General features: G+C 39.9%; 1 protein-coding gene across 2 annotated transcripts; it reads left to right on the forward strand.

The window, feature by feature from the left end:
* The first annotated feature begins 11,611 nt into the window (after window positions 1–11,611).
* LOC128655970 (uncharacterized) lies at window positions 11,612–15,557 on the forward strand. 2 transcript variants are annotated; one of them, XM_053709588.1, is made up of 4 exons: window positions 11,612–12,798; window positions 13,741–13,971; window positions 14,451–14,507; window positions 14,657–15,557. In XM_053709588.1, exons 1-4 carry the CDS (start codon window positions 12,249–12,251, stop codon window positions 15,232–15,234), a joined length of 1,416 nt encoding a protein of 471 aa, XP_053565563.1. In that variant the 5' UTR covers window positions 11,612–12,248; the 3' UTR covers window positions 15,235–15,557. The 2 variants fall into 2 exon arrangements, with proteins under 2 accessions (XP_053565563.1, XP_053565562.1); XM_053709587.1 differs by having other exon boundaries at window positions 14,654–15,554.
* The last annotated feature ends 2,122 nt before the right edge of the window (window positions 15,558–17,679 follow it).

Below are 17,679 nucleotides of genomic sequence, written 5' to 3' on the forward strand. Positions count from 1 at the left end.
AGTCACCAGATCCTACTGAGCATATGCAAGAATTCAGACTATACGTATATGCGTTTGTGATTGGCTGATTGCTATCACATGGTATAAGGGGAATGGAAATATACATAACTTTGAAATTTGTTATAAAAAAATCTACTACTTATTTGAAGTTCAGACTAACAGGCCCATTTATCAAAGGGCTTGCGGACCTGATCCGACACTGCGGATCAGGTCCGCAAGACCTCGCTAAATGCGGAGAGCAATACGCTCTCCGCATTTAACATTGCACCAGCAGCTCACAAGAGCTGCTGGTGCAACGCCGCCCCCTGCTGACTCGCGGCCAATCGGCCGCCAGCAGGGAGCTGTCAATCAACCCGATCGTATTCGATCGGGTTGATGTCCGGCGATTCCTGTCCGCCTGTTCAGAGCAGGCGGACAGGGTTATGGAGCAGCGGTCTTTAGACCGCTGCTTCTTAACTTGTGTTTCTGGCGAGTCTGAAGACTCGCCAGAAACACGGCCCTTCAAGCTCCGTACGGAGCTTGATAAATGGGCCTGTAAGTGCTATTGCATTGTCTTGGTATCTTGCATTTGTTGATTATGCGAATCTAATGTGTTGACTGGTCCTTTAAAGTAGCAGCGCACAATTACATGTATTGGTATTACAAGTGGAGGGCAAATATCGTTCTCGCAAAAGCACAATCTGGCCCTTAGTATTTACTTAACTGTTCAAAAACTGTTAATCTGATGGGTGAACTTGAATCATTGTTACCAGTTCACCAGTCTCGGGTTCCATGCCACTTATCAGGGGTTTTAAATTTTCATAGTCAAAGATCTGGATTTGATTTCTTTGCTTTCTACATAGTTGTACTCAATGTTCCCTCTATTTTCTTTGAGCACTGTGCCCAAAAAATTTTACTTGAGCAATTTTTGGCCAAGTGAATACAATAGGGTCTATTTATTATAGTGCGGACAGACATTATACAATGTAGCGTATCATGTCCGCCGCACATCAATAAATGCCGACAGCATACTCTGTCAGACATCCCGGCCCGCCCACCCCCCAACACATGTGCATTGTGCTGGGGGTGTTAATCAACCTGATCGTATTCGATCGGGTTGATTTCTGTCCACCGCCTCAAAGCAGGCGGACAGGTTATGGAGCAGCGGTCTTGCCGGAAACATGGGGCATCAAACTCCGTACCCCAATGTGTGCACAATGTGTGCACACTTTTGTTCTTGAGTGTAGTGAAACTTGTAAAGGGAAGAACACATATACACAAACTCACATATACACATTCACAGACTCTCTCACACACTCATAAACATACTCATTCACACACACTCAATCTCACACATACATACATACTCATTCACACTAACTCTCACACACTGTTATACACACACACTCACTCTCCACACACTCACACATACACATTCACTCACACACTCTCATACACACACACATACTCATTCCCACACATACTCTAACTCTCACACACTGTTATACACACACAAACACACTCCAACACTCAGTCCCATACACACTCATACACACACACACACTCATTTACACACTCACTTTCACACTCATAAAACACTTACTCGCCCACACACATACTCATTCACACACACACTCACACACTCTCATACATACACACACACTCTCTCACACACTAACTCTCGCACACACTCATACAAACACACTCACTCTCACGCACTCTCATATACACACACACACACTCACTCTCACACACACTCATACACACACACACATACTCACTCTCACACACTCTCATACATACACACACAGTCTTTCACACACTCACTCTCACACACTCTCTAACACACACACATTCTCTCACACAAGCGCTCTCTCACACTCTCTCTCACAGAACTATTAAAACTATTGAATCAAAGGACCCCCTATCCCCATGTATGTCAGTTAAATGCCACAAAAGACTTGGCAAGATGCAGAGCCTCCTGTCCGGCCACCCCATACAACACACACTTTTCCCTGCTAGATGCCACATCAGACAAATAAAGAACTGTAATAGAAACTCCCTGCTTTCACAACCCACTTTAACAGGTGTATTTGATATTAAAAAAAAAACATAGTTAGAACAAAATACTGTTAAAAAATATTTTGAATTACAATACATGGAATGATAAAATTACAAAACAGATAACAGATAAGAAACAGCACAGCTGAATTTTTTTTTTTAGTCAATATTATTGGGCATTATGTTATCACGTGACCAATACAGACCCAACACACACACAGTCAGTCAGTGCAGTAACCTGGCCAGTCTCAGGGTTTTTGGTGCACGTGACGGCACGTGCCGTGTTAACTTTGCTCTAGTCTTCTATGAGTGAGGTTGAATTCAGGAGTCAACAACTGCGTGCCGCGCTAACTACTGTTGTCTCAAGGAGGACCAAGTCAGACCAGCAGTACTCTGCCTCTGAAAGTCTCTATCTACAACTCGTGCTGGTGGAGTTGAGGAGTAATTGTGTGAAGTGCTAAGGACGCCGCTTCAGGATCACTCACTCTGGAGTCTCTGTGACTGTGATGGGGAGGCGGATATAGTCCTGGCATATGCTTTGTTTGATTTTAGGGCAGATCTCTTTTTTTCCTGCATTAGTAGAATTATATCATCCTCCTTAAAGGGCCAGTAAACCTAGAAAATAATGTTATATGATTCTGCACATAGTGCAGAATTATATAACATTATATTAGTGCTAGCTTTATGTAACTTAATATTGCCGGTGAAATTTTTATTAAAAAAGAGGGTTTTTCAGACCCACCCTCTGTGCTCTACTTCTCTGTCTGATAGCGGGAGCGAGCTGCATTGAGTGTAATGGCGCGATCGGGCCGGGCTGTGACTAGACAGCTGCCCAGATGCGCTCAGAGGGAAAACCAGACCCGCTCAGTAGAGCACAGAGGGCGGGTTTGAAAAACCCTCTTTTTTAATAAAAATTTCACCGGCAATATTATGTTACATAAAGCTAGCACTCATATAATGTTATGTAACTCTGCACTATGTGCAGAATTATATAACATTATTTTCTAGGTTTACTGCCCCTTTAAAGAAGGACACTCAGGGGAGGTGCTCTTTAAAGTTATTTACAACATGTCATGGAATGTTATCAGTAAGCAGGCCAGGTAGGCTTGATATTCCCAATGTAAACACTCTCTCCTAAATAAATGTTCCTAGCAATATGCTCAAACTCAGCAACGACAAAACACGCAACTGCAGGTCTTGCAGGATATTGTACTGCAACAGCACACAAGAACTGCAGTACTATGCACCATAGCCAGCTTATCAGATTCAGTGTGCTTTAGGGAAAGCCTTAAATATAGCTCACTGCAGCAGAGTAACCTCTTGTGACAACTGTTTGAACATACAGACAGGTAACAATAGATGCCACTCCATCAATAGTGTAAACAGCTTTTTGTAGCTGCATCAAAATTATGTGCATGCAAGCATTTCCCAAAAAGTTTTCAGCCCTGACACAGTTTATAAAGACCAGGCTTCTATGCCCTTGCACAGACCTTTCTTTCGCCGAGATTACGAGTTTTGCGGTAACAGGGGTGCGGTGCTAACAAGCCTTTTTTTCCCACTGCTTCCTTAAGACAACGCTGGTATTACAGGTTTTTTTAAACCCGGCGTTAGCCGCAAAAAGGTGAGCGTAGAGCAGAATTTAGCTCCACATCTCACCTCAATACCAGCGTTGCTTAAGTCAGTGGTAAGCTGGCTAAACGTGCTCATGCATGATTTCCCCATACAAAACAATGGGGCTGAGCTGGCTGAAAAAAAACACAAAAAAGCAGCGTTCAGCTCCTAACGCAGCCCCATTGTTTCCTATGGGGAAATGAATGTTATGTCTGCACCTAACACCCTAACATGAACCCCGAGTCTAAACACCCCTAATCTTACACTTATTAACCCCTAATCTGCCGCCCCTGCTATCGCTGACAACTACATTATATTATTAACCCCTAATCTGCCGCTCCGGACACCGCCACCACCTACATTATACTTATGAACCCCTAATCTACTGCCCCCAACATCGCTGACACCTACATTATATTTATTAACCCCTAATCTGCCCCCCCAACATCGCCGCAACTATATTACATTTATTAACCCCTAATCTGCCGCCGCCAACATCGCCGCCACTATTATAAATGTATTAACCCCTAAACCTAAGTCTAACCCTAACACCCCCCTAACTTAAATATAATTTAAATACATCTAAATAAATTTACTACAATTAAATAAATTATTCCTATTTAAAACTAAATACTTTCCTGTAAAATAAACCCTAAGCTAGCTACAATATAACTAATAGTTACATTGTAGCTAGCTTAGGATTTATATTTATTTTACAGGCAAGTTTTTATTTATTTTAACTAGGTACAATAGTTATTAAATAGTTATTAACTATTTAATAACTTCCTAGTTAAAATAAGTACAAAATTACCTTTAAAATAAACCCTAACCTAAGTTACAATTACACCTAACACTACACTATAATTAAACTAATTACCTAAACTACCTACAATTAATTTCAATTAAATTCAATAAACTAAATAACGAAAAAAAAAAAACACTAAATTACAGGGAAAAAAAAAGAATTACAAGAATTTTAAACTAATTACAACTAATCTAATCCCCCTAATAAAATAAAAAAACTTCCCAAAATAATAAAATTCCCTACCCTATACTAAATTACAAATAGCCCTTAAAAGGGCCTTTTGCGGGGCATTGCCCCAAAGTAATCAACTCTTTCACCTGTAAAAAAAATACAATACCCCCTCCCAACATTAAAACCCACCACCCACACACCCAACCCTACTATAGAACCCACCCAATCCCCCCTTAAAAAAACCTAACACTACCCCCCTAAAGATGTACCTACCTTGAGCCGACTTCACCCAGCCGGGCACAAGTGGACCTCCAGAGGGGCAGAAGTCTTCATCCGATCCAGGCAGAAGAGGTCCTTCAAGCGGCAGAAGTCTTCATCCAGGCGGCATCTTCTATCTTCATCCATCCGGAGCGGAGCGGGTCCATCTTCAAGCCAGCCGACGCGGAGCCATCCTCTTCAAACGACATCCTAACACTGAATGAAGGTTCCTTTAAATGACGTCATCAAAGATGGAGTCCCTTGAATTCCGATTGGCTGATAGGATTCTATCAGCCAATCGGAATTAAGGTAGGAAAAATCCTATTGGCTGATTGGATCAGCCAATAGGATTGAACTCGCATTCGATTGGCTGATTGGAACAGCCAATAGAATGCGAGCTCAATCCTATTGGCTGATCCAATCAGCCAATAGGATTGAACTTCAATCCTATTGGCTGATTGGATCAACCAATTGGATTTTTACTACCTTAATTCCGATTGGCTGATAGAATCCTATCAGCCAATCGGAATTCAAGGAACTCCATCTTGGATGACGTCATTTAAAGGAACCTTCATTCAGTGTTAGGACGTCGTTTGAAGAGGATGGCTCCGCGTTGGCTGGCTTGAAGATGGACCCACTCCGGATGGATGAAGATAGAAGATGCCACCTGGATGAAGACTTCTGCCGCTTGGAGGACCTCTTCTGCCCGGATCGGATGAAGACTTCTGCCCCTCTGGAGGTCCACTTGTGCCCGGCTGGGTGAAGTCGGCTCAAGGTAGGTAGATCTTCAGGGGGGTAGTGTTTTTTTAAGGGGGGATTGGGTGGGTTCTATAGTAGGGTTGGGTGTGTGGGTGGTGGGTTTTAATGTTGGGAGGGGGTATTGTATTTTTTTTACAGGTGAAAGAGCTGATTACTTTGGGGCAATGCCCCGCAAAAGGCCCTTTTAAGGGCTATTTGTAATTTAGTATAGGGTAGGGAATTTTATTATTTTGGGGGGCTTTTTTATTTTATTAGGGGGATTAGATTAGATGTAATTAGTTTAAAATTCTTGTAATTCTTTTTTTTTCTGTAATTTAGTGGGGTTTTTTTTCGTAATTTAGTTTATTTTATTTAATTGTAATTAATTGTAGATAGTTTAGGTAATTTATTTAATGATAGTGTAGTGTTAGGTAATTGTAACTTAGGTTAGCATTTATTTTACAGGTATTTTTGTCTTTATTTTAACTAGGTAGTTTTTAAATAGTTAATAACTATTTAATAACTATTGTACTTAGTTAAAATAAAAACAAAGTTGCCTGTAAAATAAATATAAACCCTAAGCTAGCTACAATGTAACTATTAGTTATATTGTAGCTAGCTTAGGGTTTATTTTATAGGTAAGTATTTAGTTTTAAATAGGATTAATTTATTTAATTGTAATTTTATTTAGATTATTTAAAAACATAATTTATGCTTACCTGATAAATTTATTTCTCTTGTGGTGTATCCAGTCCACGGATCATCCATTACTTGTGGGATATTCTCCTTCCCAACAGGAAGTTGCAAGAGGATCACCCACAGCAGAGCTGCTATATAGCTCCTCCCCTAACTGCCATATCCAGTCATTTGACCGAAACTAGCCGAGAAAGGAGAAACCATAGGGTGCAGTGGTGACTGTAGTTTAAAATTTAGACCTGCCTTAAAAGGACAGGGCGGGCCGTGGACTGGATACACCACAAGAGAACTAAATTTATCAGGTAAGCATAAATTATGTTTTCTCTTGTTAGGTGTATCCAGTCCACGGATCATCCATTACTTGTGGGATACCAATACCAAAGCTAAAGTACACGGATGAAGGGAGGGACAAGGCAGGTACTTAAACGGAAGGGACCACTGCCTGTAGAACCTTTCTCCCAAAAATAGCCTCCGAAGAAGCAAAAGTATCAAATTTGTAAAATTTTGAAAAGGTATGAAGCGAAGACCAAGTCGCCGCTTTGCAAATCTGTTCAACAGAAGCCTCATTTTTAAAGGCCCAGGTGGAAGCCACAGCTCTAGTAGAATGAGCTGTAATCCTTTCAGGGGGCTGCTGTCCAGCAGTCTCATAGGCTAAGCGTATTACGCTCCGAAGCCAAAAAGAAAGAGAGGTTGCCGAAGCCTTTTGACTCTCCTCTGTCCAGAGTAAACAACAAACAGGGAAGATGTTTGACGAAAATCTTTAGTCGCTTGTAAGTAAAACTTTAAAGCACGGACTACGTCCAAATTATGTAAAAGACGTTCCTTCTTTGAAGAAGGATTAGTCCACAATGATGGAACAACAATCTCTTGATTGCTATTCTTGTTGGAAACTACCTTAGGTAAAAACCCAGGTTTTGTACGCAGAACTACTTTATCTGTATGGAAAATCAGATAAGGAGAATCACATTGTAAAGCTGATAACTCAGAGACTCTACGAGCCGAGGAAATAGCCATCAAAAACAGAACTTTCCAAGATAAAAGTTTGATATCAATGGAATGAAGGGGTTCAAACGGAACTCCTTGAAGAACCTTAAGAACCAAGTTTAAGCTCCATGGAGGAGCAACAGGTTTAAACACAGGCTTAATTCTAACCAAAGCCTGACAAAATGCCTGGGCGTCTGGAACCTCTGCCAGACGCTTGTGCAAAAGGATAGACAGAGCAGAAATCTGTCCCTTTAAAGAACTAGCTGATAATCCTTTATCCAAACCCTCTTGGAGAAAGGACAATATCCTAGGAATCCTAACCTTACTCCATGAGTAATTCTTGGATTCACACCAATGAAGATATTTGCGCCATATCTTATGGTAGATTTTCCTGGTTACAGGCTTTCGTGCCTGTATTAAGGTATCAATGACTGACTCGGAGAAGCCACGCCTTGATAAAATCAAGCGTTCAATCTCCAGGCAGTCAGTCTCAGAGAAATTAGATTTGGATGATTGAAAGGACCTTGTAGTAGAAGGTCTTGTCTCAGAGGCCAAGGTGGAAAGGATGACATGTCCACCAGGTCTGCATACCAGGTCCTGCGTGGCCACGCAGGCACGATCAAGATCACCGATGCTCTCTCCTGTTTGATTTTGGCAATCAGTCGAGGGAGCAGAGGAAACGGTGGAAACACATAAGCCAGGTTGAAGAACCACGGTGCTGCTAGAGCATCTATCAGCGTCGCTTCTGGGTCCCTGGACCTGGATCCGTAACAAGGAAGCTTGGCGTTCTGGCGAGACGCCATGAGATCCAATTCTGGTGTGCCCCAACGATGAACCAATTGAGCAAACACCTCCGGATGGAGTTCCCACTCCCCCGGATGAAAAGTCTGACGACTTAGAAAATCCGCCTCCCAGTTCTCTACACCTGGGATATGGATCGCTGATAGATGGCAAGAGTGAGTCTCTGCCCAGCGAATTATCTTGGAGACTTCTAACATCGCTAGGGAGCTCCTGGTCCCTCCTTGATGGTTGATGTAAGCCACAGTCGTGATGTTGTCCAACTGAAATCTGATGAACCTCAGGGTTGCTAACTGAGGCCAAGCTAGAAGAGCATTGAATATTGCTCTTAACTCCAGAATATTTATTGGGAGGAGTTTCTCCTCCTGAGTCCACAATCCCTGAGCCTTCAGGGAATTCCAAACTGCACCCCAACCTAGAAGGCTGGCATCTGTTGTTACAATTGTCCAATCTGGCCTGCGAAAGGTCATACCTTTGGACAGATGGACCCGAGATAGCCACCAGAGAAGAGAATCTCTGGTCTCTTGATCCAGATTTAGCAGAGGGGACAAATCTGTGTAATCCCCATTCCACTGACTGAGCATGCATAATTGCAGCGGTCTGAGATGTAGGCGCGCAAATGGCACTATGTCCATCGCCGCTACCATTAAGCCGATCACTTCCATGCACTGAGCCACCGAAGGGCGCGGAATGTAGTGAGGAACGCGGCAGGAATTTAGAAGCTTTGATAACCTGGACTCCGTCAGGTAAATTTTCATTTCTACAGAATCTATCAGAGTTCCTAGGAAGGAAACCCTTGTGAGGGGTGATAGATCACCGATGCTCTCTCCTGTTTGATTTTGGCAATCAGTCGAGGGAGCAGAGGAAATGGTGGAAACACATAAGCCAGGTTGAAGAACCACGGTGCTGCTAGAGCATCTATCAGCGTCGCTTCTGGGTCCCTGGACCTGGATCCGTAACAAGGAAGCTTGGCGTTCTGGCGAGACGCCATGAGATCCAATTCTGGTGTGCCCCAACGATGAACCAATTGAGCAAATACCTCCGGATGGAGTTCCCACTCCCCCGGATGAAAAGTCTGACAACTTAGAAAATCCGCCTCCCAGTTCTCTACACCTGGGATATGGATCGCTGATAGATGGCAAGAGTGAGTCTCTGCCCAGCGAATTATCTTGGAGACTTCTAACATCGCTAGGGAGCTCCTGGTCCCTCCTTGATGGTTGATGTAAGCCACAGTCGTGATGTTGTCCAACTGAAATCTGATGAACCTCAGGGTTGCTAACTGAGGCCAAGCTAGAAGAGCATTGAATATTGCTCTTAACTCCAGAATATTTATTGGGAGGAGTTTCTCCTCCTGAGTCCACAATCCCTGAGCCTTCAGGGAATTCCAAACTGCACCCCAACCTAGAAGGCTGGCATCTGTTACAATTGTCCAATCTGGCCTGCGAAAGGTCATACCTTTGGACAGATGGACCCGAGATAGCCACCAGAGAAGAGAATCTCTGGTCTCTTGATCCAGATTTAGCAGAGGGGACAAATCTGTGTAATCCCCATTCCACTGACTGAGCATGCATAATTGCAGCGGTCTGAGATGTAGGCGCGCAAATGGCACTATGTCCATCGCCGCTACCATTAAGCCGATCACTTCCATGCACTGAGCCACCGAAGGGCGCGGAATGTAGTGAAGAACGCGGCAGGAATTTAGAAGCTTTGATAACCTGGACTCCGTCAGGTAAATTTTCATTTCTACAGAATCTATCAGAGTTCCTAGGAAGGAAACCCTTGTGAGGGGTGATAGAGAACTCTTTCCCTCGTTCACTTTCCACCCATGCGACCTCAGAAATGCCAACACTATGTCCGTATGAGATTTGGCAATTTGGAAGTTTGACGCCTGTATCAGGATGTCGTCTAGATAAGGGGCCACTGCTATGCCCCGTGGTCTTAGGACCGCCAGAAGAGACCCCAGAACCTTTGTAAAAATTCTTGGGGCTGTAGCTAACCCGAAGGGAAGAGCCACAAACTGGTAATGCCTGTCTAGAAAGGCAAACCTTAGGAACCGATGATGATCTTTGTGAATTGGTATGTGAAGGTAAGCATCCTTCAAATCCACTGTGGTCATGTACTGACACTCCTGGATCATAGGTAGGATTGTCCGAATAGTTTCCATTTTGAACGATGGAACTCTGAGGAATTTGTTTAAGATCTTTAGATCCAAAATTGGTCTGAAGGTTCCCTCTTTTTTGTGAACCACAAACAGATTTGAATAAAATCCCTATCCTTGTTCCATCTGTGGAACTGGATGGATCACTTCCATTATTAGGAGGTCTTGCACACAGCGTAAGAATGCCTCTTTCTTTATCTGGTTTACAGATAATCTCGAAAGGTGAAATCTCCCTTGTGGGGGGGGAAGCTTTGAAGTCCAGAAGATATCCCTGAGATATGATCTCCAACGCCCAGGGATCCTGAACATCTCTTGCCCACGCCTGGGCGAAGAGAGAAAGTCTGCCCCCTACTAGATCCGTTGCCGGATAGGGGGCCGTTCCTTCATGCTGTCTTAGAGGCAGCAGCAGGCTTTCTGGCCTGCTTGCCTTTGCTCCAGGCCTGGTTAGATTTCCAGGCCGGCTTGGATTGCGCAAAAGTTCCCTCTTGTTTTGTAGCAGAGGAAGTTGAAAAATTAGACTGTTTGGCCCTTGATTTGGCCCTGTCCTGAGGAAGGGTATGACCCTTACCTCCAGTAATGTCAGCAATAATTTCCTTCAAACCAGGCCCGAATAGGGTCTGCCCCTTGAAGGGAATGTTAAGTAATTTAGACTTTGAAGTCACGTCAGCTGACCAAGATTTAAGCCATAGCGCCCTATGCGCCTGGATGGCGAATCCAGAATTCTTAGCCGTTAGTTTAGTCAAATGAACAATGGCATCAGAAACAAAAGAATTAGCTAGCTTAAGTGTTCTAAGCTTGTCAAGTATTTCAGTCAATGGAGTAGCTGTCTGAAAGGCCTCTTCCAGAGACTCAAACCAGAACGCCGCAGCAGCAGTGACAGGAGCAATGCATGCAAGGGGCTGCAGGATAAAACCTTGTTGAATAAACATTTTCTTAAGGTAACCTTCTAATTTTTTATCCATTGGATCTGAAAAAGCACAACTGTCCTCGACAGTGATAGGGGTACGCTTTGCTAAAGTAGAAACTGCTCCCTCCACCTTAGGGACCGTCTGCCATAAGTCCCGCGTGGTGGCGTCTATTGGAAACATTTTTCTAAAAATAGGAGGGGGGGAAAACGGCACACCGGGTCTGTCCCACTCCTTAGTAATAATTTCTGTAAACCTTTTAGGTATTGGAAAAACGTCAGTACACACCGGCACCGCGTAGTATTTATCCAGTCTACACAATTTCTCTGGCACTGCAATTGTGTCACAGTCATTCAGAGCAGCTAAAACCTCTCCAAGCAACACCCGGAGGTTCTCAAGCTTAAATTTAAAAGTAGACATATCTGAATCAGGTTTCCCCGAGTCAGAGACGTCACCCACAGACTGAAGCTCTTCCTCAGCTTCTGCATATTGTGACGCAGTATCAGACATGGGCCTTAAAACATCTGCGCGCTCTGTATTACATCTATCCACAGAGCTATCGCGCTTTCCTCTGAATTCAGGCAGTCTGGCTAATACCGCTGACAGGGTATTATCCATGATTGCCGCCATGTCCTGCAAAGTAATCGCTATGGGCGTCTTTGATGTACTTGGCGCCATTTTAGCGTGAGTCCCTTGAGCGGGAGTCAAAGGGTCCGACACGTGGGGAGAGTTAGTCGGCATAACTTCCCCCTCGTCAGAATCCTCTGGTGATAATTCTTTTAAAGATAACAGCTGATCTTTATTGTTTAAAGTGAAATCAATACATTTAGGGCTCCATGTACTAAGCCGTCAATTCATCCGTCATTTTAGACGCGGCTAAACTCGCCGTTACTCGCCGCGGGCGAAATGGTGTCCGCTGTAGCTATGTACTAATAATCCCACAATAAATAGACACCTCTAGCCCGCCGCGAGCAGTGGCGGAATATTGATAAATTTGACGCCTCGCTCGCCGCGAATAAGCTGATGTACTTAACTTTCAGTTCAATTGTCTGGCCAATTGTTAACACGTGACATGTAAGGTGTCATGAACGTCATAGTAGATGCGGGAATAGAATTTTGCTCCTATAAATGGACAAGTTTTCTAAACAACTGTATTATTGTTCCAAAATTTTTGGAGAGTAATTACAGAGCGCTCGTTTTTGTGATCTTTATTTACTATTTCGATATGGCTTCATCTGGATCTGAAACCGCTTCAAAATCCAAGAATCCTCACTTTTCTCATCAGCAAAACGTCGTTTTGATTGATATGATTATTGACTCTTATGATTATTTGTTTGGATGTCGTGTCAAACAGACAAATTTTTCTAGAAGGAAGCAGATCTGGCAAAGGATCAGCGACGCTGTTAGTGCCCAGGGTCCAGGAAAAAAGGATGTCGATCAGCTGAAGAAGCGTTACAACGACATCAAACGCTTCGCCAAAGCTAAATTGGCCAGAGAGAAAAATTCGGCACGTGCTACCGGAGGTGGACCAGCATATGTGGCCGACCTCAATGACTATGAGCAGAAGCTTGTTCAGCGTCTGGGACCGGAGATCATCACTGGCATAACCGATGATTGTGACAGTGATTTAAGAGGTAAATGTACAACATAGTTGACGTAAATGTTCTTTTTAAAGTTATGATAGGTTATTGTCTCCAATATATATTTCTTTAAAATAACATTATCTGACTTCTTACGCTTCAGTATCCTATATGCCATCTAGGCCCCGAATTCTGTAATCATTTATGTCGCATATATGTATAAGGGATTGTACAAGCCATTTAGGCCCGAAATACTGTAATAATTTATCTCGCATATATGTATAAGGGATTGTACAAGCCATTTAGGCCCCAAATACTGTAATCATTTATGTCGCATATATGTATAAGGGATTGTACAATAATAGTATTGTTATACTGCCTTTTTTTTAATGGTCTAACGGAACTAAAGATTTGTTGATTATTAATATAGTGATCCCTAAAGATAACACCCATGTGTTTATTTTCAAACCAGTATTGCATAGAAACCATAAAAAGATAATGACAATAGAAATAATGTAATTTGAAAACTATTAAAATAATATTGTTATTTTCTTATGCAATTTTTAAAGGTAATTATATTTTTTCATGTCCCTTTAAAGGGCCACTAAACCCAAAATCTTTTATTAATGATTCGGATAGAGAATTGAAATTTAAACAACATATTACTTCCATTATTTCTTTGGCTTCATTTTCTAGATATCCTTAGTTGAAGAAAAATAAATACACATGTTGAGCCAATCACACGAGGCTTCTTTGTGCATCAATCAAATGCTTTTCAACAAAGAATATCAAGAGAATAAAACAAATTAGATAATATAAGTAAATTATAAAGATGTTTATAACTGCATTCTCTTTCCAAATCATAAAAAAAGGTGGTTGGCATGTCCCTTTAATGATTGAGCCTGCATTCACTGCTGTAATTATTATTATTAACACTTTTAGCTTTCAGTTTCAACTAGAAATAAAAATAAACCTAATTTTTTTTTTTTTTTTAAGCGATGCCAACAACAGCAGAGCCTGTGAGGAGTAACGAAGTGCCCACTTGTTCTACTTCTTCTTCTGCGGTTTCAAGACCACCCAGTGCAGCTGTTTCCAGACCTTCGGCCAGTTTTACACATGGACAATTAATACGCTCATCATCTAATGTTACACACACAACTTCCTCGGCGGACACACTTCCTGATCTAAGGACCAGCACTCCACAAACTGGTGTTGGTAGATCAACTGGTAAGTACTTTACAAATGAATAATTTCAATGTTGTGTGTTTTATCTCTTTTATCTCTCAATTTTTTTTTTTAATTTTTTTTTAAAATGTCAAATGTCATTATTGACATATTCTATTTCGAGATCTTTTACAGATGGAATGTAATTTGAAGTTCAAATAGCAATGATCATAGATTTTCATGAAAGGGACACTGTACAAATTTTTTTATATGAGGATTCATGTAGAGCATGCATGCTATTTTAATCAACTTTCTAATTTTTTTAAAATTTATCATTATTTTTTTTTTGAGAATTGATCATAGTATTACATAAGAAAGCTGATAGAAATTCCATGCAATATATCTTATTCTCAAAAAGATTATTTTTGCTTCAGTGTCCAGTTAATTGCAAAATACATTTCCATTAATAATTTTGAATATATCGTTACATTGACAAAAAAGCATTTTATTTATTTATTTTTATGTTATTTATTTTTTTATAGGTGATTTGGGACGTCTTTTCCAGGGATTGACTGGACATTCATCTCCATTATTTGATGGTATGTATCACATATGTATATATATATAATATAACTTAAATTGTTGTATGACGGTTGTATCTGCTCTCTCCTTCTATTCTATTTCTGCAAGTGTTTTTATAACATTTTATTTTTATTTACTAACAATTTGTTATGTCTTGATCTAGAAGAAGAAAACTCATCAAGGGAGATCACTATCAATCTCATGCCGATAGTGGAAAATCCCATTCAAGATGAACCACCAGGAGGGCATGATGGAAGTGAGACTCCAGATATTCTTGAAGATTTGGGAGATGCGCAACCGGATGAAATTCACACACCAGAAAACATTGAGGAACCTGTTGAAACACAGGCACCACCAATTGAACTGCAAACAGGTGGTGTAAATATTGACAATACACCGGCAGAAGGACAATTGGGCGATGTTGCATTGAGGGAAATGTTGACACTGGCAAGGCAATACAGAGAGGACCACAGAGAAATGCAAAACATTATTAACACAAATATTGAACGCTGGGCTGCTCTGTCAGAAAAAAATGTGGAAATCGAAAGGCAAAGGAATGAGATAGAGATGCAGAAATTACAGCTGCAAAGAGAGATGTTCCAGTGGCAGAGGCAGATGGATGAAGAGAAAAACCATCAAATTAACAGAGCTTTGAGCATCAGCGAAAGGACATTACAATCTCTGTTGGCTATTGTCAGTGAAAGGGAGGCTACAACAGACCCAAAGAGGCCACGTCTGGAGTGAACATTTTGTATTATTTAGTCACTGTTAATTTTTTTACTCTGTATATTGTTTACTAAGTTATTTTTGGTGTATTTTTAAGGGACACTGTACTCAAATTTTTTCTTTTGTGATTCAGATAGGGCATGCAAATTTGATAATAGGAGTACATTTGAAAGTTGCTTAAAATTGCATGCTCTATCTGAATCACAAAAGATAAAATTTGGATACAGTGTCCCTTTAAGTTTAAAATGTTAGTCACTGTTAATTTTTTTACTCTGTATATTGTTTACTAAGTTATTTTTGGTTTATTTTTAAGGGACACTGTACTCAAATTTTTTCTTTTGTGATTCAGATAGAGCATGCAAATTTGATAATAGGAGTACATTTGAAAGTTGCTTAAAATTGCATGCTCTATCTGAATCACAAAAGATAAAATTTGGATACAGTGTCCCTTTAAGTTTAAAATGTTAGTCACTGTTAATTTTTTTACTCTGTATATTGTTTACTAAGTTATTTTTGGTGTATTTTTAAGGGACACTGTACTCAAATTTTTTCTTTTGTGATTCAGATAGAGCATGCAAATTTGATAATAGGAGTACATTTGAAAGTTGCTTAAAATTGCATGCTCTATCTGAATCACAAAAGATAAAATTTGGATACAGTGTCCCTTTAAGTTTAAAATGTTAGTCACTGTTAATTTTTTTACTCTGTATATTGTTTACTAAGTTATTTTTGGTGTATTTTTAAGGGACACTGTACTCAAATTTTTTCTTTTGTGATTCAGATAGAGCATGCAAATTTGATAATAGGAGTACATTTGAAAGTTGCTTAAAATTGCATGCTCTATCTGAATCACAAAAGATAAAATTTGGATACAGTGTCCCTTTAAGTTTAAAATGTTAGTCACTGTTAATTTTTTTACTCTGTATATTGTTTACTAAGTTATTTTTGGTGTATTTTTAAGGGACACTGTACTCAAATTTTTTCTTTTGTGATTCAGATAGAGCATGCAAATTTGATAATAGGAGTACATTTGAAAGTTGCTTAAAATTGCATGCTCTATCTGAATCACAAAAGATAAAATTTGGATACAGTGTCCCTTTAAGTTTAAAATGTTATTATTTAATAAAGACAAATTTTTTTATGGGCAAAAAAAACGTTTATTTACATAAATTCAAACTCACTTTTGATTCTTCAACACAAGTTTTTCTCAGTTATTAATCATGACAAAACAAAAAATGAAATCAAATTACATATTTACGGTATAAAAAATCTACTTGCTCCATTAACATTCCCAAAGTTGCCCTAATTTTAGAAATTTTTTGTTTAACATGATCTTCTAGACAACTCTGAGTACTTTTGTCTGCAGTCTCAATAGTTGATGTTGAAGATAAATCTGTAGAAAAATAAATGAAAAGCAAATTTTAATTCAATTGTCATATACATATTCAATGTATCATAGGGTTTTTCATCACAAATATTACCTCCTGATGTGCTGTTATCTACGTTATCTACTATATTAGCTTCTACACTTATGTCCACTCCTTTAAAGCTTTCATCTGAGCCAACTCCTATTTGAAATATACAATATATGTATTAGTTAAAACTTGTATTTTCTTAGATTTAAGATTACTGAGTATGAAACATACCTTTGTCTACCATCATTGTTGGTAAAACTTCTATCCTTGGTTGAGTATCATCTGAAGTCAATGCTTCAAATATTGTCACACTATCAGGATTTTGAAATTCTTCCATTTCCATACTAGTTTCCATTTCTTCCATGGTAATATCTATGAACGAAATTACAAAGATAGAAAACTATTAAATCAAAAACCTTGTATATATTATTTAAAACAATAATAATAATAATCATTAAAAGTGACATAGAAACCAATTTCTAAGTTTCATGATTCAGATAGTGCATGCAATTTAAATAAACTTTCTATTTTACTTCATTCTTTTTGTATCTTTATTTGAAAAGCAAGAATCTAAGTTTAGATGCCAGCCCATTTTTGGTGAACCAACTGTGTTGTACTTGCTAATTGGACAGAACCAATCAAAGAGTGCTGTCCATGGTGCTCAACCAAAAATTGTCTGGCTCCTTAGCTTAGATGCCCTCTTTTTCAAATAAAGATAGAAAGTTAATGAGGAAAAAAATGATAATAGAAGTAAATTAGCAACTTGATTAATATTGCATGCTAAAACTTTTTAAGCCAAAACCTAAAATATATGATTTAAAATTTAAATAATAAGTCATTACCTGTCTGTGTCTCTTTATGACAAATTACATATGGATTTGGAGATAATTCAATATCCAATAGTGTTATTGGCAAAGGTGGAGAAAGAGCTTCACTTCTGGGTGTTTGCACCAACATTGACCTTAAGTAGCATGGTGGGTGTGCACACTTCATTCTCCTACTTCTCATATCTATAAACATATATATAATAAAAAAATTTAATAATAAA

The sequence above is a fragment of the Bombina bombina genome, chromosome 4 (assembly GCF_027579735.1).
Source record: "Bombina bombina isolate aBomBom1 chromosome 4, aBomBom1.pri, whole genome shotgun sequence".
NCBI lineage: Eukaryota > Metazoa > Chordata > Amphibia > Anura > Bombinatoridae > Bombina > Bombina bombina.